This window comes from Platalea leucorodia (assembly GCF_965183815.1).
Source record: "Platalea leucorodia genome assembly, chromosome: 17".
In the NCBI taxonomy this organism is placed as follows: Eukaryota; Metazoa; Chordata; class Aves; order Pelecaniformes; family Threskiornithidae; genus Platalea; species Platalea leucorodia.
The window spans coordinates 7,516,277-7,543,458 of NC_138839.1; the positions used below are offsets into that span (position 1 = coordinate 7,516,277).

Here is a 27,182-nt window from a genome sequence, read left to right on the forward strand (position 1 = left end):
CGCCCCGGGCGCGCATGCGCGGCGGCGGCGGCGGCGATGGCGGCGGGGGGAGCGCGGCCCGGGGTGGTGCTGGGCGCCATGGAGGTGGGGCGGCGCGCCGGGCCCGAGGCGAGCGCCGCGCTCCTCCGCGCTTTCCTCCGGCGAGGGTATCGTCTCCTCGACACCGCTTATATGTACGCCGGTGGAGAGTCCGAGCGTATCCTGGGCACGCTGCTGGCTGGAGGCGCGGAGCCCGGTATGGCCGGGACCGGTCGCAGTGGGGCTGGCGGGGGGCAGCCTCTGAGGAGAGGGGTCGTCCCTGTGGAGAAGGGCATTCCCCCGGGCCCATTCCCTGAGGAGAAGGGTCTGCTCTGCCAGGCTGACACCTTCCCTGAGGAGAAGGGCATTACCCCGAGCCCATTCCCTGAGGAGAAGGGTCTACCAGGCTGACACCGTCCCTGAGGAGAAGGGCATTCCCCTGGGCCTGTTCCCTGAGGAGAAGGGTCTGCTCTGCCAGGCTGACACCATCACTGAGGAGAAGGGCATTACCCCGAGCCCATTCCCTGAGAAGGCTCTTCCCTGCCAGGCTGACATCGTTCCTGAGGAGAAGAGCCTTCCCCTGAGCTCATTCCCTGTGGAGAAGGGTCTGCTCTGCCAGGCTGACACCGTCCCTGAGGAGAAGGGCATTCCCCCATGCCTGTTCCCTGAGGAGAAGGCTCTTCCCTGCCAGGCTGACACTGTCCCTGAGGGGAAGGGCATTACCCCAGCCCACTCCCCGAGGAGCAGGGTCTTCCCTGCCAGGCTGACACCGTCCCTGAGGGGAAGGACATTCCCTTGGGCCCGTTCCCTGAGGAGAAGGGTCTACTCTGCCAGGCTGACACCATTGCGGAGGAGAAGGGACTCCCCTGCTAACGCTGACCCCTGGGCCTTGAGGAGAAGGGCCTCCCTCTCTAGGGTAGACCTGCAGTCCCTAAGGAGAAGGGCCTCCCCTGCTAGGCAGACACGGTTCCCGAGGAGAAGGGCCTTCCCCGAAGCACCTTGAGCAATGCTTGCGTTATGCCCCTTATCCCCATTCCCTTCCTGAAGGTGGAAACGTCCCTGCTCATTCTTTCTTCCTCTCTGCCAGTGGAAGTTGCCACCAAGGCCAATCCCTGGGATGGGAAGACGCTGAAGCCCGAGAGCGTGCGATCGCAGCTGAACACGTCCCTGGAGAGGCTGAAGAGGACGAGTGTGGAGCTCTTCTATCTCCACGCTCCTGACCACGGGACCCCGGTGGAGGAGACGCTGCGTGCCTGCAATGAGCTGCACAAAGAAGTAAAGTGGGGAGTCCAAGCCTGGACCATCTCTTGATTCCCTCCCATCACCTTTTTAATCCAGGGCTGCTTGTTGCGCCCTTCTGCAGCGCTGGGTTTGTGCAACGCTGGGACGAGGGGACGCAGGCGACCAGGGCAATCAATCCCTGACGCTCTGTTACATGTGCACGTGGTGCACTTTGTTCTCAAAAGCTCTTGGAAGCGTTAGACCATCTGAACTTTGCTTTCAGCCGTGTCAACTGACTGGGTTAAGATTAGTGCTGGTAATGGGTGAAGAAGAATTCCTGAATTGCATTAATCTAATAGTGCCATTGAAATTAGAAGGTGTGAATTTAAAATGAACAGAAAATCGGAAATATTTTTGTCAGGTCTGGTGATTCATAGTCATCTAAAAGAGGTGAACAGGGACGAGGAAAGAATTCCGGAATAAAATTTGGTGACTGTCCTTTTCACCATCTGCGTCTTGCACCGTCTAGGTGCAAATGCCCTTTTAAAATCTGGAATTGAATACCCTTTTATTCCTCTGCAGGGAAAGTTTAAAGAACTTGGTCTGTCAAACTACGCAGCATGGGAGGTCGCAGAAATCTGTACCATCTGCAAATACAACAACTGGGTGATGCCAACGGTGTACCAGGTGAGGGACCGGGGCTTGCCGTGGTCCGGCAGATCTTTTGGGGAGGCTGAGATGAATCAAACCAAAAGAATACGAGGGTTCAGATCAGAACGGCGTACAGCTGGTTCTCGGTGTCCCTACAGCAATGGTCAGTCACCGTGGGGAAGGGTCTGGGAGCCCCAAATCTTGGACCAGTCCCCAGCGTGCCAGATATACACAGGAAAGGAAAGTGCTCCCGTTGGTCTGGGAAGTCCTTTCAGGGCACGCGTGATTGAGCTGACTGAGATCACTTCTCAGAAAAAGCTGAGTATGCGTTTGTTGCTCGAGTCAGCAACTCCCTTGATGTGGAACTTAAAAGTTTTTGCGTTACTTGCAATCCTTTAGAAAGTCTGTTCCTAAGCAGATCATAACCTCGTGTGACCTGAAGCTGCTCTTCTGGGTACGAGTATTGTCAGGGAGGGGGGGTGAAAAAGGCTGTTCAGGTGCTCGCGACCACTGCCGTGAGCTGGCGTTCAAAGTTCTTTGTCTCCCTCCTCTTTGTGCAGGGAATGTACAACGCAACCACTCGCCAGGTGGAAGCCGAGCTGTTCCCGTGCCTGAGACACTACGGACTGCGGTTCTACGCCTACAATCCGCTGGCAGGTACGGGGAGGGAAGGGGTGAGACTTTGAGACAAAACCATGCACAGTGGGGGCTGTAGAAGAGCCAGCCCGTCACTAAACGCGCTGCTGACCCTTTGCAGGAGGGCTGCTGACCGGCAAGTACAAGTATGAGGATAAAGACACACGTCAGCCCACTGGAAGGTTTTTTGGGAACGACTGGGCTCAAGCCTACAGGGACAGGTACGTTTTGAGCCGATAGACGAGCACAGAGACGCGGCAGGAGTGGCTGCGTAAAAAATCCACACTAATAATCAGCTGAGAGGAAGCAGAATTGATGAAAGCTTGTGCAGTGATTACGTCTGCACATGTGGTTGGGGCCGTGGCTTGTGACTGAGCTTTGCAGAGTGGTTTTTAGGCTCAGCTTCCTCCCGGCCTGCAGTGGGGGATGGCACAAGTCCTCGGAGGCTACGAAGAGTTGTACGAGGCTTCCTGAAAGCCTTTTGTTCTTGCTTGGAATATAGATTTACTGTTCACTAGAGGTCCCAAGGGCAATAAGAGCGATTTCTTTTCTTGCAGGTACTGGAAAAAGCACAATTTTGAAGGAATTGCCCTAGTAGAAAGAGCTCTGAAAGATGCTTATGGTTCCAGTGCACCAAGCCTGACCTCCGCCGCTTTGCGTTGGTTGTACAACCACTCCAAACTGCAGGTAAGAGCACGACGCGGCCGTAGCCTGCGCAACACCACCAGAATTGGGCAGCTGTTGCGGCGCGCAAACGGGGAAATGTCTCCGTACGAACAGTTATCGTTCATCTGCACATCCCGTGGGCTTGGGGCGTTCCAAAGCGAAGGTTGCTGCAGGGGCTCTGCCCGCCAGGCTGTGGGAGTGAGGCGGCTCTGCGTTTCCCCGCGGTACCCTGCGTTCGTAGGGTTGGCAGAAACGGAAGGGTTTAGGTGCCGGTTACTGGGGTCTTGGCTTCCCACCCAGACAGCTTCCCTGCGAGGAGACGACTCTGCTTTTCATCAGCCTAGGGAATAAAGGGTTATGTTCCCCATCTCCCCAGAACGTTCCCCTCGTCCCCCAGGAAGTAGGATTGGGCAGCTTTTGAGGAGCTGGCACGACTCGGAGATGTTCTGGCCTTGCGAACAGAACTTCGTGCTGGCGGTCGTCTCAACATCCAGGAGCTTCTGGATGTTCTTCACTGGAAAGAAACGTTTAAAGTTTGGCCTGCAGTGGCTTGGGAGGTGAACTGGGTTTCTTTTGGGATCAGCAACTCCTCTTCCCGCTTTCCAGGGTTCTCTTGGAGACGCAGTGATCATTGGGATGTCCAACTTGGAGCAGCTAGAGCAGAACCTTGACTACAGCGAAGAGGGTCCCCTGCTCCCAGCCGTGGTGGAGGCCTTCGATAAAGCCTGGAACCTGACTGCACACGACTGCCCCAACTATTTCCGCTAGAGCCGAGGGTAGGGACAGGAAAGCGGGTGTCGTGGGGGCGGATAACGGAGCGCAAATCTCTGGAAGCGCGGGAGAGGTCCTTACCCACCCTGCCCCTCTGATCGACCTGTAAATGGGTTGCGGTTTTTCCCTGTGTTAACGAAGCTTTGTAGGATTCACTACCGCTGTCAGCACTTGTCGTGCCGGGCCATGCCTTATCCTTTCTCCCCTCGTGGACCTTCAGCTCACACTATGATTTAAAGATGCAGTTAATCGGGGAAAACAGACACATAACCGGATGAAGGCCCCAGTTCTGCTTTAATATGATCTTAAATAATTACGTACAAGAATAAAACCTTTTTCTAACGCAGACCCTATCTCTTAACTGCACCGATACCCTGGCTGGCACCTCCTTATCGGCGCTCGGTGACTCTGAGCTAAATTGCTTCTTCTGAAGCTTTTATCAGGAGATAAGAGCGGACCCTCGGCACCTTCCCCCGTGTCGGGTGCGCCATGTCGAAGCTGCACGACGCTTTCTGCCTAGCTTTCATGTCTGAGGCGGCATTTCCTCAGATCCCGGGGTACTCAAACAGGCAGCAGTGACAACCATCTGGAGTTTTATATAAAGATTTATATTAAAAAAAGCATAATTAGGTCATCTTTTATGAAGAGCATGTTTGAGCTGATTGCCCTTGTCCTCTGGGTGTAAACAGGGAAGGGAAACATCCTCCTCCTTGCGTCTCTAAACCAGAGTAGAACCGTCTAGAGTCCAAGCGCAAGGACTGCTGCTAGTCCTCATTGCTGTCGTCATCATCGTCGTCGTCCTCCTCTTCCTCCTCCTCTGCCGTGTCTCCCACGAGCTTCTGGAAGTCTCCCGTCTCCGAATTCCACAGAAATTTGATGGTGACTTTAAACTCCGCCATCTCGTAGCCAAAGAGTTTCTAGGAAAGGACAGAGATCTGTCATTCCCGCTCCGCTGTCCCCCCGGCCAGCCCAGCAAAACCACTCACGGTAAATATCGCTTCCCGACGGGAGCCGCGGCAAAGCGGGAGCCAAAATAATTGCTGCAGAGTTTTAGCACTCGCATTAGGAACGCGTAAGGATGTTTGCTGACCGATACCCAGGAGTACTGCTCGCCATCCTCCGAGAACTCGCACCCTCCAGCGGAATTAAGCCGAACAGCGGATTATTTTGAGGCGGGGGAAGCGGGGGTTCGCACAGACACTACGTCACAACGTTACTCACCAGGACGCGGGCTTGTTCGGGGGTGAGAACATCCCCTTCTTTGCAGACTTCGTAATCGGAAAGTAGCGTCACCACTCCTGCAGGAACAAAGGCTCTTGAAACAGGCTCACGAATCCTGGATAAACCCACCACAACGGGGGGTGCAGAGCTAAGGCTTTCTCACACGCCGCCCTCTGTAGCTTGTGTCTTTCCACGCAAATGTTAGCGCTGGATGAGATCAACTCTAAAAAACCACCAAACCCCACATCTGGTTTCCGAATGGGATGCCAGCGTGCTGGGTTAGGCCAGGCCTAGTTGTTTCCCCTGAAAAAGGATGGTATCTGGTAGAAAGCTGGTTACTTCGCTCGTCCTTTGACATCAGTTTGGGAAGACCGGCGCACGAAGAACAGAAGGAGTTCTAGCGCCAGCCAGACAAGGAGAAAGTTGGCCATCAGATCTTCTCCAAAACTAAATTCTACTCGATTATTTAACATTCTCCTTAAAAAGATCTTATCTACGCAGATGAAAAATGAAGCTGACCTTCTCGGCCGCTTCACGTACCTTTCTTTAACGCCGTTGGCAATCCCAGCTGCCGTAACTGCGGCTCCATGGAGTGGGGGAACTGCTCCAGGGGCCCCGTGTCCAGGCTCACCGTGTACGTCGCCTTGTTCCCTGCGCGGGCAAAGTCCACCTCTCTGAATTTAGAGAACCACCTGAGATGGGTAAGGAGAGCGTGAGCTGCGGAGAGAACCTCCCTCGGGCCGAGGCGGGGACGGCGGCGTAGCCTGCCCTAACTCCCTCCCCGCCGTTGGGGGGCTGGCAGAGAAAGGCGAGCTGAAAAGCCTCGCGCGATCGCTGCTTTAAAAGAAACGTCGGCAAGAGGTTAAGCGGAAAGAAAAAGGCTGCTCGGCGTTTCAAAGCCACGGCCGCGACGCGCGCGTACTCACTCGTCCACCTCGTCCCTGGTGCGGTTTGTGAAGAGGAGACCGACTTCCCCTCTCAGGTGTTTGCTGACCTGAAAGAAAGGAGCCGTCCGTGGGCCTCGGGCAGCGCCCAGGGACGTCTCTTCCAGGGCTCAGTCCTGCACAGCTCTGAAAGCTCCGCTAGCAGCAGAGTTTTTGTGTCGCGATATGGATGGATTCAATCGAACCAGCCCCAGAAAGGCGACGCGAGGAGGCTCTATCATGGCGTTCGTTCCGCGGGCGAGGCGAAGCTTTGGGACGCGCAGAAAGGAAAAAAAAAAACCCAACCCAGCCCTTACCTTGTGCAGATTCTCCTTGTACTCACTGCTCGGCTCCCGTCCCAGCGCCACCATCATGACTTTGTTCTTCCCGAAGAAGATCCTGGAGGAAGGGGAGGCGACGGCGGCTGTCAGCGCCCAGGCCGCGCTCGCCCCTCGGGCAGCGGCCCCCTCGCCGCCCCGGCTCACCTGCTGTGCTTCCAGGCGTTCCGGACGTCCTTCAGCTTGTTGTTCCTCATGTTGGCGACGGAGAAGACGAAAATGTACTTGTAGGTGTCCACGCATCTCCGCAGCTGCGAGGCAGCGGTTAGCGGTCAGCCGGTAGCCGGGCACCGGCGAGGGGGGCACCGCGCCGGGCCGGGCCGCACTTACCTCAGCGATCAGCGCCTGCTTGGCCTCCAAACCCTTCCTGGGCGTCCGCGTCAGGGAGACTGCGGGGAGCGGAGGAGAGAGGCCGCGTTAGGGCGGGGGCGGGGATGGGAAGCGGAGGGGGCCGGGGCGGGGGCGGGGGCCGGGGCCGGGGCGCTCACCCTTGCGGTCCCGCTTGGACTTCGGCATGGCGCCCTGCTTCGAGGCCCCCTCGCCGCCGCGCGGGCTGCCGGGAAGGCCGGCGGGCTGCCCGCCGCGGTGCCTGCGCCCGCCCGACGGGGCTCACACGGGTTCCCCGCGCAGGCGGCGGCGCGGGCGGCCCCGCGGCGTTAAGGCCCCCTCTCCCCCGTCCTCGGACGCCGGGATCGCGGCCGGGCGCTGCCATGGCGGCGGGGCTGTGGGCGCTGCTGCTGCTGCCGCTGGCGGCCGCCGTCTATGAGGACCAAGTGGGCAAGTTCGACTGGTGAGTGCTGAGCCCTCCTCCTGCAGGCGGGCCCCGGGCCCGCCGTGCTGCCTCCTGCTGCGGCCGCCCGTCGGGCCTTCCCCCGGCCGCCCCCTCAGCGGGGCGCCCCGTTGCCCCGTCTCACCCCCGCTCGCGTTTCCTCTGGCAGGAGGCAGCAGTACGTGGGGAAGCTCAAGTTCGCCTCCTTGGAGGCCTCGCAGGGTTCGAAGAAGCTCATCGTGGCCACCGAGAAGAACGTTGTGGCCGCCCTGAACTCCAGGAGCGGCGAAATCCGTGAGTGAAGCGGGGTTTTGTTGTGGGGAATGCGCCTGGGGCTAACGTGTCAATCGAGTTGCGCCATGTTTTCATACCGATAAATTAATGCTGGTCATATTGCTTTATCAGACTGAGAGGATTCAGCTGGCAGTTCAAAAGCTGCTGCTTCGGGCAGACAGACTGTTCTCTGCACAAGCTTATTGCTATAAAGAGCTGAGGTTTAAAAATAATAACAAATAAATGCAAAATCTTGTTCTCACTTAACTCTGTTTCCTTCAGTGTGGCGCCATGTAGACAAGGGAACCCCCGAAGGAGCAATAGATGCGATGCTGATCCACGGGCAGGGTAAGGAGAACATGCAGATGGTGTGCTGGGGCTAGCGGTTGTCGTGGGATCTCAGCCGCGTGCTACGCCACAGGTTGAACGTGCCAGAGCTCGTTTCCTCGTTCATCTGTGGTGGGATACAAGTTCTGCGTTCATCTCCTTTTTTTAATTTCCTGGGCAGATGCCATCACTGTGTCCAATGCTGGGCGCATTCTGCGTTCCTGGGAGACCAACATCGGAGGGTTGAACTGGGAGACGTCCCTGGACACTGGCAGGTAGGCTTGCGTGTTCGCACTGTCTCTTTCCCTTTGTAATGCTGGTCTAGGAAGGAAGAAAAGGGTTGCTGACCTTGTTTGGACTTGCGTTATAGGGAAAAATTTGTGAGATGTAAGGCTTCTAAAATAATATTTAGCTGAATTCCTAAGGAATGCCTGAACCTTGCAGTTAAATCTCGTGCTGTTTCTATTTCTTAGCAAACCAGTAAGAGGAAGAGATACAAATTTTTTTCATAGGTGGATTTTCTTTTTAAGTAGACAACATGTTCAACCTGCATCTGGTTTGGGGTGTTTGGATTCCAGCCTCATGCTCTCTGTTGAGATCAGCAAGGATAGATAAAGTGGGCTATAAATTGTACTTCAAGATTGATATTAAATGTTTGAAGAAGGTCTTCAGAGTGATTTTTTTTTTTTTTTTCCTAAAAGAAAATAACTTTCTAACTTATTGTCTCTGACTTGTGCTTAGTTTCCAGGTGGCTCGTTTGGTGGGGCTACAGGACATGGTGAAATATGTGGCGGTCCTGAAGAAGGCAGCCATCTCTCTTCACTACCTTTCCAACGGGCACCAGAAATGGGTGGAACACTTACCGGAAAGGTAAAGAACATATTTTAAGTAGAAGAGTAAATTTATGACAGGGAGCCTGTTGCCTTGGAGAGGAAAGGATGCTGTACTCGCCTTATGCTTTAGAAAACAGCTGAAAACAGTGATGTGAGGAGACAGTGCTTCATGGTTGCTGCTTCTCTTGCAGTGAGACTACTCAGTACCAGCTGGTGTATTCCCATGGGACCGGAGTGATCCACGTGGTTGGAATCGTTCCCCAGAGCCACTTGAACGTTTTAACGTTCAGTGTAGAAGATGGAGAAATTACAAAACAGGTAGTGCTCGATTATGAATCCAAAATACTGAATTTGATGTTAACAGATGTACTTCCAACTAGACGGAGTGTGGCGTGCAGAGTAATTAATTGTTGTAGTACAGATAAACTTCCCTTTCGCTGTGGCATTGTCTGTGGGCCAATAAATGGATTTCACTGCTGAATGCCCTGAAAGCAAAACTCAATTAGACTTGCAGCTGTTAGTCAAGACCATCCTGGAAATCTCAGGCTGGTAGATAGTTTCTCCCAGGGTCATAGGTAAAAATAATTCTGACCCAAATTCTTGGTTGTGTCCAAGTTGGTTCTTTGATGATTTTGTTCTGTTGACAACTTCATCTCTTTGCTTATGTCTCGCTTGGCAGATCAGAGTCGCGGCCCCGTGGCTGAAGAGCTTAAACGACGTGTGCAGCGTGGTGGGGGAGGCAGTGCTGGTCTGCGTGGACACGGACACGCATTCGCTCTATGTGTGCTCCTTGGAGACGGAGCAGGAGATGAAGCAGATCCCGCTGCAGGTGAGAAGTGCTGAAAGAGCGTTGTACGTAATTCATTGTCCAACTGGTTTGGTGCCTGACCGAGCCTGGCAGCGTAGGGGGTTCTCCTGTTGGTAAACTGTGGAGTGATTGAAGAGGCGTGGGGAGGAGCGTGATCCATAAATTGCGGGCAGGGAGAGAAAGCTATGTATTGTGTCTGTGTAATCATTCCTTCTGGATTGATGTCTCCAGAGTTTGCTCCGATGGGAGCCTAGTTCTTCTTGCTTCTGCTGTACGTTGATTCTGACATGGGGAACCTCTTCGTGAAGCTTATATTACTGCTAATAAAAGGAAGGTATTCGTTTCGGTGAAGAAAAAGTTCTCATGAACACATATGCTTGTCTCCCCTTCACAGTCACTTGACCTGGAGTTTGCTGGTGGCTTCCAGCCCAGGATATTGGCCACTCAACCCAGCGTAATCAGTGCTTCACGGACTCAGTTCTTCCTGCAGCTGTCTCCGAGCCGCTTCTCTTTGCTGCAGTACAAACATGGGCTGCTCAGCCACCTTCGGGACTTCCAGCAGGTAACCAAGATAAATGTAATCAAGCAAGAGCGCCAAGTACAGCTTAAAATTCTTTAAAATAAACCAGTACACTTGTACTAGAGCGCTCTGAACAAACTGCCAAGCTTCTCATTTCAATTGTGCTCTTGGCTGCAACACTTGAAAACCATTGGATTTAATTTATACCAGCTGCTGAAGTATTTCCAGACATCAGTGTAGGTATGCTTTGTTGCTGACACCTGTCAGCGTCGGGGTGGTTTCCTGGTTTTGAGGTGGATAGAGAGACACGCGTCCCTAAGTGGCCAGCGGTGCAGCAGGACTTGTGTTAGGCCAGCTGAGAGGTTCTGAAAAGCAAGCAAGCTTTAAAAAGCTCAGTAACACTGGACATAATGGTTCAAAAGCCTGTGGTAGGTCAACTGTTTCCATCTTTGAGAAGTGTTTTCAGTCTTATAAGAGAGAACTTTTTTTTATTTGATGAAACAATGAAATTTAGAATTTGGCTGTGAAATATCATCTGGTTTTGATTCCAGTATGGCTTAATTTGCTGCACAGGTAGTTTTTGATGGGGTTTGGGGATTTTCTTCTTTGTTTTAGGATTTCCTGCTATTTTCTTCTTTTCAGGCAGCTCTGGTGAGTTTTGCAACAACTGGGGAGAAAACCGTGGCCGCTGTCCTGGCCTGCAGGAGTGAACTGGTTAGTACAAGTTGCCCGTAGTATGTAACCAGCACAGCTCTAGCATGGATATGCACTGGGGGTGGGTTCCGCAAGTGTTTTCCTTCCAGGGATGGGTAGTAGCTTGAGGAAGAGGAAGATTTCATTAGCGTCTCAGACGTATGAAGACAATGGTAATGCAAGCAGATCTTGATTACATCCAGCTAAGGCTGTCTCTGGCTTGACGAAGCATGCTGTCCTGTGCGCAGCCTGTTTCAGCCTCGTGTAAGGTGGGCGCGTAACCTAGGAACGGGCTCTACTGATCTATGGAAGACTTCAATTCTTACGGATACCGAACTTAGCAAGGTTTCATTTTTATCAGAAATGGAGTAGAATGGAACAGAACTGTTTCCTGCCTGCTTTCAGAGTCAAGCTGAGGCTTGTCAGGCACTCAAAAACCATTTTTTTTTATGCTCTTATTGGGGTCTGAAACCATGTTCTCTCTGCTCATCCTCATTTCAGAAACCTGGAAGTTCTGATGGCCTTCACGCTGGAGGTACTCTGGAGGATTCCCGGAAGCAGGTATGAAGTGTGCTCGTTCCCAAGAACAGCAGAAGTTCCTGACAGTCCATTTTCTTCTTTTGCATGTGGGAACAGAACGAAAAAGGTGTTACACCATGTTTTTGGAGACGATGTTTTGCAGCAGCTCCATATAAATAATCTAAAAATATCTTGAAGCCACAGTTCTTGCTCAACAAGAAATCCTTCTGCAGAATTCGGTGTGGCGTGTATGTTTAGCTCAGCCTCTTGTTTTCCACCTCTTGTTACAGGAATCCCTAACCTGTTCCAATCAAACCTACAATATTAATCTCTACCTGGTTGAAACTGGACAAAGACTGTTGGATACCACAATTACCTTTAACCTGGAGCAGAGCGGTGCCAAGCCGCAGCAGGTGAGCAGGGAGAGATTCTTTCAGTCCTGTGGTTTATCAGACTTGCAATGCCCTCCCAACCCTGATTTGGCAGGACTGGTAGAGGTCTTCAGCCCAGGGGAAAAGCATTCTGCAGACACACCAGATTACTGCGCGCAATCACACTGTTTGCTCTTGTTTCACCTGAGAGTTCTGTTTTCTCCAAGGGGATGATGTGATCGTTAACCTCGCTGTTTTGCTTGCTCTTTTTTCCAGCTATACATCCAAGTTTTCCTGAAGAAGGATGACTCTGTGGGCTATCGCGCCTTGGTGCAAACAGAAGACCACATGCTGATGTTCCTCCAGCAGCCAGGTAACTGGCAAACAGCTAACCTACTCCATTTTTAACAGTGCACCCCTTGTCACTGTAGGACGAGAAGAAAACTCCGAGTCCCAAATGATTATATATTTATCATTGCTTTCTTTGGAAACTGGCAAAATGAATTTTAACTGTCCGAAGTCCTGTGAAAGATACTGGAGACTCTTTCACCCTCACAAGACATTTCATCTGAGAAAACAGTTCTGCAGTGTTCTTTGTGCAGACGGAGCCTTTGGATTTCATGGGGTTTCTGCAGATTTCAAAACTCTTTTTGTAGGAATTGAGTCTAAGTCCTGTTGTAGATCTTCCTCAAAGTTTCTTCAGAAAAGGTCCCCGTGGCGAAAATGTTAATTTGCGGAAAGGGTTGAAAGTCCATCTCAGTGACATCAATTTTCCAATATTCTACTCGTATTTCTTTCCAGGAAAAGTTGTATGGAGTAGAGAGGAGTCACTAGCTGAAGTGGTAAGCTTGGAAATGGTGGATCTACCTCTGACAGGTGCGCAGGCTGAGTTGGAGGGAGAATTTGGAAAGAAAGCAGGTAAGCCATCAATTTAATGGAATTACCTTTGAGGTTTTCCTTTTCTTCTCGAACGAATGTATTTATTGTTTTCTTTTTCCTCCGAGCTGAGAGTTAGGATTGAAATTTGTACTGATGGCAATTAAAATGAGCAGAAATAAACCCATTTCTGTCTAAACTTTTGAAGTCAAATGCCGAATGCAGATGGCATGAGCGTATTAGATTGTTGTGTTAAAAAAACAGTCAGCAGCAGTAGGAGGGATTTTGGCCATCTCTCCTAAGTGTTTCCCTTTGACTCTTTCTGGAAGACTTGTTTGCAATAGCTTTTCTTTTTGCTTTGTTTTGTTTTTTCTTGCTGTCCTGGATGCAGCCATTCAAGGTAACCTCAGACTGCATGCGGTGTTTTCTGACACTTCTGACTAATGCTTCCTAGGGGAACTTGATCTCCTCTCTGCTTGCTTTCCTCAGTGGTGAAATACAGTTGAAGTCTGATATTTTGCTCCTTTCAAGAAGCTAAATATAAACCCTGATTGGGCAGAATTAAGTATTTTTTGCTTCAAGGGCTTCTGTAGCTGTGAGTAATGAGTGCAGAGGGAGATGTAGGCCTTATAGGTGGATAAGCTTTAGGCGGGCGCTTGCTGTGAGCGTAGCAGTCAGAAAGAAGGAATACAAAGGAAGAGATTATCTACTCTGCAAGAAGGTTTGCTTTCAGTTGATGAGAGATTTTGGAATGAGCTCTACCGCTGTGAAGTGGGAAAAGGTTGGTAAATGCCAGAGTCTATCAGAGAAATGATAACTGTAACTCTGCTATTCTGGAGTGGGAGGCAGAGGCAAAGAATTATCATAGGTTCATGCATGGCAGCATTTCTTCTACTGGCTGAGACCATCATTTCAATTGTGGAGTGGGATGCAATGTTTTTTCCCTCGTTATCACTGTTGGTGTGTTTGCAGATGGTTTGCTGGGAATGTTTCTGAAGCGGCTGTCCTCCCAACTTATCCTGCTGCAAGCCTGGACTGCCCATCTTTGGAAGATGTTCTATGATGCCAGGAAGCCCCGGAGCCAGATTAAAAATGAGATTAACATTGACAATTTGGCCAGAGATGAATTCAACCTCCAGAAAATGATGGTGATGGTCACCGCTTCGGGAAAGGTGAGGAAGCCAGGGTAGGAATCTGTTTCTAGACTGTAGCAAAGAGTCTCAGCTCTGAATTCCCACCCCCATTTTTAGCCAGGCTTTGGGCAGAATGTCACGAGAAGATGTGCAGAATGTTTTGCGGTAGCTTTGGAGAGGGACTAAGACTCTTCTATCATATCCCAAAGAAAGATGCAGTGCTTGAATGCGAGAGATGTGTTGTTCTAAACTTTGGCTTTACTGTGTCTCTCCCGTCAGCTTTTTGGTATTGAAAGCAGTTCTGGCACCATCCTGTGGAAGCAGTATCTCAGGAATGTGAGACTGGGCTCCTCCTTTAAGCTGATGGTCCAGAGAACAACAGCCCACTTCCCACACCCTCCGCAATGTACCTTGCTTGTTAAGGACAAGGTGAGTCCCTTTCCTCTGTCCCTCCGTTGAACTTGCTTAGCATGGAAATCCGCCCTTTGAAAGGGCGGAAGAAAATATCTTTTTGGGTGTTGTCTGGTTATCGCTGATGTGCGGACAGGAGGAGAGAGAGAGCAAACACGCAATCCGAAAAAATTGAAGGATGCTCAATTTGAAGCCTTTTATTGAAACAAAAGAAATAATTTCATCCAGTTTCTGCGGTCGTGTGAGATAAGTCACGTGTGGTCTCCATTAGCTAGGTGACAATGGCTGTCCCTTAGCTAGCTGCAGGATGTTTTGTACTCCATATGCCTTGAGACTGCTTCAGCAGGTGGCGGGTAGGATTTAGTTAAAGCTACGAACACCGCAAGCCACGGTATGGTTTTGACAGAGAAATGTGGGATAGAGCATATGCGTGTCCAAACAGAATATTTTGAGGATGGAGTAGCTGAATCCAGGGTATGAATAATCGACACTAGCAGGTAACAGGTAGAAAAACAGCTCTTTTTTTCGCCTTAGGGAAAGTTTTGCATCTTGTTTTTTAGGAAACGAAAATGAGCTTTCTGTATGTCTTTAACCCCATCTTTGGGAAGAGAAGCCAAGTAGCTCCCCCTGTTTTGAAGCGTCCAATTCTTCAGACTTTGCTTCTGCCTATTATGGATCAAGACTATGCCAAAGTACTACTCTTGATCGATGATGAGTACAAGGTAAATTATTACTTTGCCTGGAGGCAATTTTCTTCATGTTCTGGTTAATTATTCCCCTCCCTTTTAGAGCAAGATAGAAAAAAAAAAATGCCATTGAGTCACATTTCACACAAAACTATGAGGTTATTCTGGTAAGACCGACCTCATCCTGGTAAACGTGTTTGAAATAATCTTTCTGTGTTGGTTTGGTTTTGTGTGTGCCAGTTGGTTTTTAACCTGTGTTTCAATTCTTCTTTTTCAGGTTACAGCTTTCCCAGCAACTAAAAATGTCCTTCGCCAGTTAGAAGAAATAGCCCATTCTATCTTTTTTTATCTAGTTGATGCTGAGCAGGGAAAACTCTCTGGATTCAGGCTGAAAAAGGTATGGAAGACTCATTACCGTCTAAGTGACGTCACTTTCCTAAATGTCCTCTTGATAATGGTAGATGTCTTCGTTTGTTTTACAGAGTTTTGCTCAGAATAGAAACATGCCTAAAATGTGCCGAAGAAACTTAAAATTCAAAAGCAGAGAAAGCTCCCTGCATCTTATTGGTGGAGATGGTGTCTTTTGAGGACAAGATAAAACCTCCTACAGATGGTTTTTTTTTCTTGCAGGACCTGACAACAGAGGAGAGCTGGGAGGTGGTCATACCCACCGAAGTACAGAGGATAGTGACTGTGAAGGGGAAGAGGTCCAACGAGCACGTGCACTCCCAGGGCCGTGTGATGGGAGACCGCAGCGTTCTCTATAAGGTGCTGTTGGAACTTTTTGTTGACTTTTTGTAGATGCGTTGTCTCGCGGGAAGATCTCGGCACCGTTTCTAGGCACTATGTTGAGATTAACTGCCCCGTGGTGCCATTTTTTCTGTATACGCATCAGTGTGCATAACCCTCTGCAGAAGATGCTTGGTGGAGCATTTCTTCTTGATTTTGGTGGAGATTTCTTCTATAAAATGTTTTCGTGCAGCAATTAAGTCAGTCAAACATCTGATGGTGGGGAAATAGCTTCTTGATTTCTTCAGGTGATTTGTGCTAATAAGATATGCCTAGTCCCAGATGAAACACAGATAAACGAGGCGCCTGTGGCACTAAAGCAGGCGTCTCCATTGTTTTTTCTTTTTCTCTAGTCCTTGAATCCAAACCTGCTGGCTGTGGTGACAGAGAGCACAGATACGCATCATGAGCGCACTTTCATTGGAATCTATCTGATCGATGGAGTCACAGGCAGGATCATCCACTCGTCGGTGCAGAAGAAAGCAAAGGGACCTGTCCACATTGTTCATTCAGAGAACTGGGTGGTGGTAAGAAGTTACTCTTATCTTCTCGTTCTTTACGTTTGGGAGGTAGGGGCAGTTGCTGAACCTGCATGGAGACAACTTTGTGACCCTTCTCTGTGATTGCCTGCTCTGTATTATTGATTCCGCTTGCTCCATATTCCTAGAAATCTTCTCTCATTTCAGTACCAGTACTGGAACACGAAGGCACGTCGGAACGAGTTCACTGTGCTGGAGCTGTATGAGGGGACGGAGCAGTACAACGCCACAGCCTTCAGCTCCCTCGACCGCCCAATTTTACCTCAGGTTCTCCAGCAATCTTACATCTTCCCGTCTGCTATCAGTGCCATGGAGGCTACCATCACCGAGCGAGGCATCACCAGCCGTCACTTGCTCAGTAAGTACATGCTGCTCTGTTCTGAATGCGTTTACGCTACCTGCGTGAGCCAGGTTTCGCACTGAAAACCAAGCAAAATGCGCTTTGCTGCCAGAAATCCTGCCTGTGGGTTGCCCTGGACTCCCGGCAAGTGCAAGGATAAGCACCAAGAGAGCATTTATGTTAGCTGGTAGAAAATGCTGCCAGAAATGGCCATTTGTAAGATGTGTTTCTTTTAATGCACAGTTGGGCTTCCCTCCGGGGCCATCCTCTCCCTTCCAAAGGCTCTGCTGGATCCTCGCCGGCCAGAGATCCCTACGGAACAAAGCAGGTAAGGAAAGCGTGATAACCCCTGTTCCTGGGCAGCGTGGAAGAGGGATGGATTTTGCATTTAATACGGTAGTGTGAAATAGAACAGCTTGTCCTGGACAGATTCAGGGCAATTCTTGCGTGAAATTAAGCGAGGTTGCTTTGTTCCCAGTCTGTGAGGATGGAATACGTTTGTCTGTAATGCAGCAAGTCTTACCATTAGCAAAACCAGCCTGTTGTCTGCACTCTGAGAAGCAGCAGTCTGAAGTTTTTAGAATGACACTTACTTTTAAAACTTTAGAAGCTTAAAAGGAGGGTGCTGCAGTGTAGTCTGACCCAGCTGGCGTGTTTGATTGTTATCTTGCAGCAAAAATGAATTTGCAATGGGAAAAGCTGCTAAATGTGCTGGTTTAGGTCAGCTTGTGCTGCTCAGACTAGGAAATGCAGACGATGTCCTTCGTGTGCTGTTTGCTTGGGTTTTGATTTCTCTTTAAATGCCTTTCAGAGAAGAGAACCTGATTCCGTACTCCCCTGACGTGCAGATCCATGCTGAGAGGTTTATCAACTACAATCAAACCATATCCCGAATGAGAGGGATTTATACAGCCCCCTCCGGCCTGGAGTCTACGTGTTTGGTGAGTACAGGGCGGAGGCTTCAACATGGGGCGGTGCAGCTTGCGGTAGAGCAGCGTGACACCGTAGCCGGGAGATCTGTGATTTCCGACCATGTGGCTGCTCACCGCCTGAACGCTTCTTCTTTTGGTCAGAACTATAGACCCAAGTCAATAATTTTGGATGTATCTGGTGTTCTGCTGGAAGCTACTCATGATCTCATCTCTTTAGGTTGTTGCGTATGGCCTGGACATCTACCAGACCCGAGTGTACCCATCGAAGCAGTTTGACGTCCTGAAAGACGACTACGACTACGTGCTGATAAGCAGCGTCCTCTTCGGGCTGGTTTTTGCTACTATGATCACAAAGAGACTTGCTCAGGTGAAGCTGCTGAACCGTGCCTGGCGGTAAGGCGGCGGGTGAAGGGAAGGCTGAGGCGGGAGAAGGTACCTGAGATCCGGACTGGCTGAAGATCTGCCACCCACAGCATCGCCGCTGGGTTCCGTTAGAAATTCCAGCTCGCGTGACTGATGGATGCAAACATCTATATTACGTTTTTGCTGGAAGATATTTGGGAGGAAAAGCTGCTAGCGCAACAAAACGATATACTGCCTACACGTCTCCTAGTGAGAAGAAATGGAAGAGCGATGGAAAAAGAGATGTTGGTCTGTTATGACTAAAAAAAGAGATCTCCCAAACCTCTGTTAAAGCCCTAAACTCTGCCATCACGTCGTTTCCCTGATGTTAGTGAAGATAATAGTAAGGACGCGTGTGCTCTCGATCCTGGCCTCTTCCTCGGCGCTAGCCGTGACTAACGTCTGGGCGAGAGGAGGATGGCGGGGCTGCCGGCTGCTGTGCTGTGAACGCTAGGCTGGGTAGCGCGAGGCCTGAGAAGAGGAGGCGGCGTGGGGTCGTGGCGTTAGGAAGAAGGTTAGAAATGGTGTGGCTGTCGGCGGGAACCGGCCGCATCGGGCCACTGAATTACCTCCTCGCAGGGCTGCGGGAGGAATTTGAATGTAAAGTCTCTCTCATGTTCTTTTATTTATTACGGTGATAACGTGAGTTCCTTCCCGTTTTTTAAAACTCTCCCGTGTTGGGTGTACCAGGCTGGGGTTCGGGTGTCGCGGCCAAGAGCCCTTCAGTGGATTTAAGTGCTTGGACCCAGCGTTCGCAGAGGCCGTCCCCTGTCAGCCCCCTCCCGCGGTGCAGACCGCCTCAATAAAAGCCGTGTGCTGAGGAGCAGGACCTGCGCTTTGGGGGTTTTTTTTTGGTGTTTTTTTGGTTTTTTTCCCTTTTTGGGGCTATTTCCCGCCCGCCCGGGCAGGGCGCGAGCAGGGCGCACGCGCGCCCCGCCTCCCGCCGCGCGCCCACAGCGCACGCGCCGCCGGCAAAGTTGCTGACTCACGCAGTGCGCAGGCGCCCGGGCCGAGCCCGCTTCTTCCAATCGGGGAGCGAGGTGCGCGCGTGGGCAGCGCGTCACTTCCCGTCTGGCGGCGCGCGGAGGGGGAGGGAGGCACTTCCGGCCCGCCGTCCCCCCCTCCGCCGCCGCGGCTGCCCCCCCCCCCCCGGCCAGCGGAGCGGCAAGATGGCGGCGGGCGGCGGCGCGGGGGCCGCGGCGGAGCCGGGCTGGGAGGTGGCCGTGCGACCGCTGCTCTCCGCCTCCTACTCGGCCTTCGAGATGAAGGAGCTCCCGCAGCTGCTCGCTTCGGTTATCGAGAGGTGAGGGCTCACCTGCCCGGCAGCGGGGGGCGGCCCGGGCCCTGCCTCCCCTCAGCGCCGTTACCTCAGGGCGGGCGCCCGGGGGAGGGGGGAGCCCCTCGGAGTTAGCGCTGAGGGGGGCTGCGGGGAGCGGCTGAGGAGCGTCCCTGCTCGGGGCTGCCGGGGAAAAAGGGAGCCCCGAGCAGCGTCCGGGGAGTTACTCACGCCCAGCCGCCTCCTCCCGCTCTCCTGGGGACTGGGAGGCTCTCGGGGTGGTGCCCTTGGCACCTAATAAGCGGGGGTGAGGACGCACGCCCGGCTCTTCGCGTTGGCTGCTGCTCGGCCACCGCAAAAGCGGCTCTGACAGTTACCCCGCGGAGAGGCTTCGGGACTGTTCCTGCGTTTTTGCTTTTGTCCAAGCGCGTTACTCTTTTGCAGGCTGCGAAAACGGTGGAAGCCGTTGTCTCACCTGGCCCGTCTCCTCCGGTGACAGGCTCATGGCAGGCTCATTGCGTGGCATTGGCTTCCGTTTAGGCTTCTACCAGTGAAATAGTGTTTTAAGGAGAAACGAAGCTGAAGCAAATCAAGTCTGCCTTTTCTTAACCAGGAAAGTTAGGCTGGGAGCATGAGAGCACTCATTGGAGCTATTTAACTTAATTTATAGCTTATTTTATCATCTAAAACACTAGGTATGAATGCTACAACGTTATGCTCAGTTAGAAAGATATAACCCTGACCACAATAAGTTGTTAGGAAATAAAAAATAAACACTGTGCTAAGGAAGATAATAAAATAAAGCCTTGTGGTATTTTGCTTAATATAGAATGGCTGAGCGTACAAACAGTGGATGCTTCAAATTAATATTCTGTGCCTATATACCTATAGTAGCGGTTCACCTAGAAACCTGCTTACACTCAATATTTATGTGATTTGGGCAGTTCTTAGGTTGATTTTTTTTTTAGGGACTGTTTCAGCTTCGCTTTTCCTTGCGGCGCTCCGCTGTCACTGTGCCTATAGTTCATTATCGGAGTGTTTTGGGAGAAGAATATCATAGAAACACTTAAGCGGACGCGCTGGAGTTTTGGGAGAGGCCTCTTTCCTCCGCTAGTGAGAACGGTGGCTCCATTTTCCACTGGAGACAGCAGTTTGTTGCCTTTAAGTAGCGCTGCCCCGAGGTTTGAGTTGTGTGCCTGGTGCTGGCTGCGCTTCAGACCCAGCAGGATTTAAGGCCTGTGGAGTCTTCCAGGACGGTATCTTTTATTTCATGCCTTGATACAACGTGTGGCAAATCACAGAGGAAAAAATATAGCTTGTTCGTGTTTGGAGCCATGCTCTTGTATTCTGAACAAATAATCTATCTTTAGATTTCTAATCTAAAATATTTTATCTGTTCAGCTTATTTTTAGAAGATGATTGTAGTGAGACTGTTGGCTGACACCATCTGCAAAGTGGCTGGATTTCCCCTTAAATAAACATGGTGCACTGACAGCGAAATCGCTAACGTTATTCTTTTTGAAATAAATTAATAAACTCCTTTTCCTGGCAACTCTTATATTTCATTTTTAAGTTTAAGTATCACCAAGTTACTGGAATTCCCCTGTTAGCATGTATATTCAAGAATTGATAGGCTTTGTCCTCTTATTCGACATAAGTTAGTGAAATGCTGACTTGGAAAGATGCAGCTGAAGCGGAACACAATTTACAAAGTCTGTGACAGTCAAATGAGGCTGGTTTTCAGGGAAGGGGTTTTTTCCAATAGGGGGAGAACTCCTGCACCTGCTGCTGTGCCTTTTCAAAAAAGAGGCTGCTTTTGCGCCTGCTACCTTACATAAAGGGTCTATTTTTGGGCCTGGTTAAGATTTGGAAGCAGAACTGAGAAGGGAGGTGGTATTTGTTGCTGACGTGTTATATTTGATATTGACACAGAGGCTTCTTGCTTAGCGTGAGTAATGGTTTTCCCTGGGAAACAAATGTTATTTAGGCAATAAATCACAATACGATCGCCGAAAGTTATTATTAAATCTCATGGTATATGCAAAATAACACTCTAGCACATCACAGATTAAGCTGTTATCTTTTATTTATGTTTATTTGCGAGGACTTGATGATTAGTTGACAGATGCCTTCCACTTTTCACTACCATAACAGTCCACAACTTGTTTTAATAAAACTCAAGCCTCTTATTGTCCAATCCAGATGAAAGTCCCTGTCTTGTTCTGGTTTCGGCACCTTTGTGTTCTTATACCTCGTGGGTATTGTGTCTTGCGCAGCTTGACCTATACGGCAGAACAATAACTGGGGAGCTGCCAATTTCTCCTGTACTCTGTTATTCCCAAATTGTTCTCATTTGTTCTCTTAAGATACGTTGCATACACCTACTGCTGCTAATTTATAGTTGGGCATGAAGAGGTGGGTGAGCAAAATCAACGTCTGAGCATAGGAGAGGACGAACTTTTCTGCATGTTCAGTCTCTGGGCTCGTTACCCCTCCGTGCCCTTCTGGCAGGAGATGGCGAGGTGAAGCCTGGTGAGTGGGATGGTGAAACTCGGTCGCGTTACTCTGCGGAATGTCTTCAATTAAAGCCTCTCCCCTCAGAACGGCTACCTTGCTATTTCAGCTTTGCGCGTTGACTAAATAAAAAAAAAATCTCGCCACTAGGAAATCAAAGCTACAAAGGTGCTATTTCTTTTGGTTCATTTTTCCAGAGGAAATGCTACATTCTACGTTTTCTTCTGTTTCAGCCGCATCTCCCATTATGACTGGAAACGATGGCTTAGGATAGAAAAAGGGGAGGTGACTGGGCATAAATAGGGCGCGTGAAGTTCAGTCATATAATCTGTTCTTCCAACTTGCTCGTTCACTTCATGGAATAAAAGTTTCTATCATCTGATAATGTGAAAGAAATTAATTTAAGGATGTAATAGACGTGTCCACATCCCTTAGTTTGGTCGCAGGAAAAATCAAGGGCAGAGCTATGGAGGCAGAGCTGTGTTTCTGTTCTCGAGGTGGTTGCCTTCAGGTTTCTGCACAAATGGGATGTGGTGTGACGCTTTACTGCGGTAGCCTTTAACGTGTCATTTCTGTGCATAAATAGATGTTTTCCGTGGCTGGCGAGCCTCACTGAGAAACCTCAGGGACTTGACTTCCAGTCTCTTGATGCGTATTTTGCTTTACAATTTTTACTTCTGGTTTGAGTTGGCATTAAATTTTCACTCGCTCTGAGCTTTGCGTTGATTTGTGTGCGGGGCAAAATGATGCACATCTCTGAAGTGGCAAGTCTCTACCCTTGAGGCTGATTACAGTGGATGCATTTTTCTCTGCTGTGCGTTACCTGCCAAAACTCTTTACTCCCCAGCTTGTTGCAGACACCGCCGTTGTGTACTTGTTGTTATTATGCAATTGCCTGTTTTGATCCCTCTGTTTTGCAGAATTGCATATACTCCAGTTGACTCCGTGCCTTGAGAGAAAGGGAATGCCTGTGCTCCAGTCCTGGCAAATCCTGCCTAGCGTTAGCAGAACAAACAGTCTGAACTTTATGGGCAGCTGAGTTTAGAATAACTTAAAGATTAATGAATCTCCGACTGGGAGAGCGATTGTTGAAGACACTGACCTGTTGGTGGTATAAAGGAGAAACATTTGCAGTATTGGGACTATTTCCTTAAATTTCCTGTGTGGATAGCGATGCTGGTGCCCTGGTCTGCCTGCTGCTGGAGGGCTCGGTCCTGAGGACGCGGGAGATGGGACGCGAGGGAGAGGATGCTGTTCTCAAAACTTTGATTTGGAAAGAGCGCGTCATTTTAATGATCTCATCTTACACCTGTTAATAGATAGAACGTGTTCCGAGTATTGCGTGGTGCCGCTGTTGTGCTGTATCCAATTGACATATCTCCTGTTCTCCTATTGCAGCGAGTCTGAAATCCTGCACCATGACAAACAGTATGAGCCCTTTTACTCTTCCTTCGTTGCACTTTCTACGCATTACATCACTACTGTGTGTGGTCTAAGTAAGTGTTCCCCACCCTTTGCTTCCCTTGCTCTTGTGTTATGACTAGGATATAGTAAAAGTAAACTAGAACTGTTGTCCTTTTGGTTTTTGTTTCGAGCCCTCTTTCTGAATCGGACTTCACGGCAGAGCGTGCGAGGCCAGCGTTACTAGCTTTTGTACTGGCAAAATGTCAATTCAGACGGAAAGGGAAACTTGTCGATAGGAGTGTTTGGCCACCAAGTACTGGGTGCTGTTGACTTTTGGGTTGCTTATTCATTGACCTGACTTCATTTAGGGTAAATAATTTTTGGTCAAATGAAGCGTTTAAATCCGTTTTCAGGATTTTTACATTATTCTCTAGCAGTTACGTTACTAGGTTGGAATTAATGATCAAAACATCATGACTCAAAATATTTTATGTTATTTTGGCTGACAGAATTTGGCAATTTCAGCAAAAAAGTGGTTTCGGTCAACTTGTTTCATGTTCTTCAGTGCTTCTCTCAGTATTAAATTATGTTGCTGGGGAAGCCATTGTATCTGTCTAAATTACCTTGTCTGGGTAGAAGGTATTATCCTTGCTTTACTGACGTTTCTTGTGTTACATTTTAATGAGACTGAATTTATAATGCATCTGTGTGTTAGGCGTGATAGATTGTGTATGCGTGCGTGTTGCATAGCATTCTGTTTTATTGAAAGCATTAAGAACATCTTACACTAAATTATTTAAAAACTTGTACTGAGTGATGCAAGCATCTGCTTTTTTCAGTACCGAGAAACCAATTGCAATCAGTGGCAGCTGCTTGTAAAGTCCTGATTGAATTCTCCCTGCTGCGTCTTGAGAACCCAGATGAAGCATGTGCTGTTTCACAGGTGAGCACAGATTTTGACCGTGTGGGCAAGCCTGAGTGAGAAACTGGACTTTGGCCTCTAATTCCAAAATATTTGCTCTAATGTTGCGTAAAGCAAAAATAATGAAGTTCTTAAAATATTTAAGTTGTACCGCTTCGGTAGAGACTGCTACCTGCTGAATCTTTCCTCTGCATTCTTTACTCAGAATTTCAGCTTGTGAGCAAGCTGAAATAAAAGTGACCTGAAGCCTTGGTTAATCCTGTTGCAATTTCCTACAGTCTGATTTGGTTTTGCCTAACAACCTGGCTCAAAACTGTTCGTTGAGTTTTTAGAGATAGATTCTTCCCCAGTTGTATTTTAGTCTTCTGGGAAAGCTTAAATCTATTTCAAAGAGGAAGGGCAGGTGAGAAGTGTTCACATAATGTAGCTTCTGATAGGGCCGGCTTTAAGCCTTAGTGTGTCATAGGAGAGAGCGCTTTTCCAGATGCTTTTCCATAATGAGCACATGGGACGATGTTAGCGACCTGAATTACCTGCAATTAGTAAGCCGTCATGGTCTTTGGTATGAGATCAGAGTGGATTCGAGATGTTGCAGTAGCCTTACTAGCTGAAGTTGCAGTACTCTTAACGCAGCTGCTTCGAATAAACGATACCGAGGAATAATTGGAATCAAGAGAGCTTACATTGTACTCGATGTCTTTTTCTTTGCAGAAACACCTCATTCTACTGATAAAGGGGCTGTGCACGGGCTGCAGCCGCCTAGATCGAACTGAAATTATTACCTTCACAGCAATGATGAAGTCGGCCAAGCTGCCTCAGACTGTCAAAACCCTCTCTGATGGTAGGTGTTTTAATTTTTGGTTATATCACTGCGGCACTTGAGTTAGGCATAGAAAATAGCGTGGTTTTGATGTATGAAATGATGTTTTGCTCTTTCCCCTGCAGTAGAGGACCAGAAGGAGCTGGCCTCGCCGGTGAGCCCGGAACTAAGACAGAAAGAAGTGCAGATGAACTTCCTCAATCAGTTGACATCAGTGTTTAACCCTAGAGTTTCATCATCACCATCTGTCACGCCAGAGACACAGGTAAAGAAACAGCCCTAGAACAGAAGCAGTCTGAATTTTAGCATTAATAACATTGGTGCAGGCAAGGACAGAGGGCAGTAAGTGGTAGTTTTTTAATACACATGCGTAAAGAAAACCTTTCTTAAGTATTTAAATCCTACTTGCGTGTTGATGAATGGCAAATGAGAAAATACCATTTGCGTGGTATTGGCAATAGTAGTTTTGTTGCCTCATGGAAGCTAACGTTCAGTGATCTTCATAGCTCTTTTGAGTTCTGCTGCTGATGCGCCTTGCTCCTGTGTAGAGACTTACTGCAATACCGTATATTTTTAATGCTGCCGTGATATATTTAGCGTGTGCTTGCTTTTAGGTGGAAGGAGAGAGCGAGGATCAAGCTTCCACAGATCAGACCTCTGCGGCAAAGACAAAAAGCATATTCATCGCTCAGAATGTAGCCAGCCTGCAAGAACTTGGTGAGACTCGGCTTTTTAGCATCGAGGAGGACAAACGCTAGAGTAAATGACTCTCCGGTGTTACACCTTAGAGCTCTGAATGGGAAGAAACTTTTTGACCTAAAGCGTTTGTTCTTTAGGACTCACTCGGTTGCATGCTGATGTTACCAAGGGAGGTGGTGGCTGTAACGTAGTTTTCTTCATTGCAGAGGAGATGAGCTCATCATATTTGTATGCAGTAGCCTTGGTTTTGGGGGAAAAAAAGGTGGGCGATATAAAATAGCCTATGGATTACTGAGCAGGTGTGAATTAGGCCTGGTGTGCCGCATAACATGCACACAGAGCTTTGTGACACCCATTACAAGTACTGGCTGAAAACTTCACCGTCTGCTTTGTGTGTTGTAAACTAGTCTTTATCCTGTTGCCTCATCTAAGGTGTTATTTTCTCACCACAAAGAATAATTAAGTCAATTATTGATGACCGTTAGATCTGTTCTGCTTAGAAGCTCTCCCATGGAACAGTAAAAATAACACTGCTATTTTTGTTTGGTAGGTGGCTCTGAAAAACTGCTGAGGGTGTGCCTGAACCTCCCATACTTTTTGCGATACATAAATCGATTTCAGGACGCAGTGTCAGCCAACTCGTTTTTTATTATGCCAGCCACAGTGGCAGATGCCACTGCTGTTCGCAACGGGTAAGAGTCTGTCGTTACTCTTCTTTAGTAGATGCTGGGTACCGCGTACGAGAGAAAATAACCGTGCTAGCTATGCAGTATCAGTTATTGTGCTGCTCCTGTGAGCTGTCTGATGTGTACATTGCACTGCTGAACCTTGACATGTGTCGTTACCGTAGATTTCATTCGCTGGTAATAGATGTGACCATGGCACTGGATACGCTGTCTCTGCCTGTACTGGAGCCCCTGACACCCACGCGTCTCCAAGATGTGACTGTTCTTGCTCTCAGCTGTCTCTATGCAGGTGAATGGATTTCCTATATTTTCTTTGGAGCTTTAAGTTGCTCTTGCTTTTGCTCTGCTTTGTTACCTGCACGTTTGAGGCTCAGCCCACAAGTAACCTTTATTTCTCGTGAATTTGAAAGCTATGCAGCATACTGCATAGTCTGGTGACTGGGTTAGTATGAAAATTGTTATAGTGACTCTGAAATTCTGCTATATTCTGCAAATGTTCTTGTCAGTATCTGAGAGAAAGACTGACTCAACATCTTCTTAATAGCCTGTAATTTCTGCTCTTTTTTTTTTTATGTTCAGAGCATAATATATTTTTGCAGTGCTTATGGCTTCAGTTTAATTGGTTATACCCCCAAATCAACCTTGTTTCCCAGGAGCGGTTTAAGTACACCAGAATCCTGCGTGTTTAATTGGTATGGGTAAGATTTTAAAGAGATATGGCAGTCGAGTCTGAAGATTGCCTTAAAAATGGTATTGAATTACATGGTGAAACATTTCCTCCTTTAATTATTCTCATGTGTTTCTGTAGGACAAAACATGACTCTTTTGAGGGTACTTAGAAAGATTTTTTAATCTGTCAGCTGTAATATTGAGTATTCCCAGGTCCATCAAGTTTATGGGCATGTTTGATACCACTTGTTTTAATGTGCTAAGTAGGAACACGGAGTCCCGAGACTGGCTCTTAATAAGAATGTTACCTCCGCTTGTTTTCAATCAGGTGTGAGTGTGGCAACTTGCATGGCCATCCTGCACGTGGGTAGCACTCAACAGGTACGAACTGGGTCAACAAGCTCCAAAGAAGAAGATTATGAAAATGATGCTGCTACTATTGTACAGAAATGTGTAAGTGGATGAGAGCGCATTTGTTGTTCCCGTTCTCGGCAAGCGAAGTGTGTAGAATTTGTATTTATTTGGA

General features: G+C 49.0%; 4 protein-coding genes across 4 annotated transcripts in view; 3 read left to right on the plus strand and 1 right to left on the minus strand.

The window, feature by feature from the left end:
• Nucleotides 1–36: 36 nt before the first annotated feature.
• Nucleotides 37–4,407, plus strand: AKR7A2 (aldo-keto reductase family 7 member A2; the record flags this gene model as incomplete). The annotated part of the gene is made up of 7 exons (XM_082329061.1): nucleotides 37–235; nucleotides 1,106–1,293; nucleotides 1,822–1,926; nucleotides 2,451–2,547; nucleotides 2,648–2,747; nucleotides 3,084–3,213; nucleotides 3,799–4,407. 7 exons carry the CDS (start codon nucleotides 37–39, stop codon nucleotides 3,958–3,960), a joined length of 981 nt encoding a protein of 326 aa, XP_082185187.1. The 3' UTR covers nucleotides 3,961–4,407.
• Nucleotides 4,408–4,581: 174 nt separating this feature from the next.
• On the minus strand, nucleotides 4,582–6,992 carry MRTO4 (MRT4 homolog, ribosome maturation factor). The gene is made up of 8 exons (XM_082329063.1): nucleotides 6,934–6,992; nucleotides 6,776–6,834; nucleotides 6,593–6,696; nucleotides 6,425–6,506; nucleotides 6,111–6,178; nucleotides 5,725–5,876; nucleotides 5,185–5,261; nucleotides 4,582–4,880 (listed from the first exon to the last, which is right to left on the minus strand). The coding sequence occupies exons 1-8, from the start codon at nucleotides 6,959–6,961 to the stop codon at nucleotides 4,728–4,730; spliced, it is 723 nt and encodes a 240-aa protein (XP_082185189.1). The 5' UTR covers nucleotides 6,962–6,992; the 3' UTR covers nucleotides 4,582–4,727.
• Nucleotides 6,993–7,105: 113 nt separating this feature from the next.
• Nucleotides 7,106–22,942, plus strand: EMC1 (ER membrane protein complex subunit 1). Its single transcript, XM_082328905.1, has 24 exons — nucleotides 7,106–7,235; nucleotides 7,384–7,508; nucleotides 7,770–7,835; nucleotides 7,996–8,089; nucleotides 8,556–8,684; nucleotides 8,839–8,965; nucleotides 9,327–9,476; nucleotides 9,850–10,017; nucleotides 10,618–10,689; nucleotides 11,170–11,229; nucleotides 11,478–11,600; nucleotides 11,835–11,931; nucleotides 12,360–12,476; nucleotides 13,407–13,606; nucleotides 13,847–13,996; nucleotides 14,539–14,700; nucleotides 14,942–15,061; nucleotides 15,295–15,432; nucleotides 15,807–15,980; nucleotides 16,140–16,350; nucleotides 16,576–16,660; nucleotides 17,144–17,273; nucleotides 17,482–18,180; nucleotides 22,855–22,942. The coding sequence occupies exons 1-23, from the start codon at nucleotides 7,156–7,158 to the stop codon at nucleotides 17,659–17,661; spliced, it is 2,958 nt and encodes a 985-aa protein (XP_082185031.1). The 5' UTR covers nucleotides 7,106–7,155; the 3' UTR covers nucleotides 17,662–18,180; nucleotides 22,855–22,942.
• Nucleotides 18,804–27,182, plus strand: part of UBR4 (ubiquitin protein ligase E3 component n-recognin 4) — a 78,216-nt gene continuing 69,837 nt past the window's right edge. Inside the window, exons 1-9 of the mRNA XM_082328906.1 lie at nucleotides 18,804–18,969; nucleotides 22,855–22,952; nucleotides 23,700–23,803; nucleotides 24,494–24,623; nucleotides 24,728–24,867; nucleotides 25,217–25,319; nucleotides 25,852–25,993; nucleotides 26,152–26,276; nucleotides 26,985–27,109. Of these exons, the coding sequence (XP_082185032.1) occupies nucleotides 18,836–18,969; nucleotides 22,855–22,952; nucleotides 23,700–23,803; nucleotides 24,494–24,623; nucleotides 24,728–24,867; nucleotides 25,217–25,319; nucleotides 25,852–25,993; nucleotides 26,152–26,276; nucleotides 26,985–27,109 (1,101 nt within the window). The 5' untranslated portion in view covers nucleotides 18,804–18,835. The remainder of the gene's footprint in view (nucleotides 18,970–22,854; nucleotides 22,953–23,699; nucleotides 23,804–24,493; nucleotides 24,624–24,727; nucleotides 24,868–25,216; nucleotides 25,320–25,851; nucleotides 25,994–26,151; nucleotides 26,277–26,984; nucleotides 27,110–27,182) is intronic.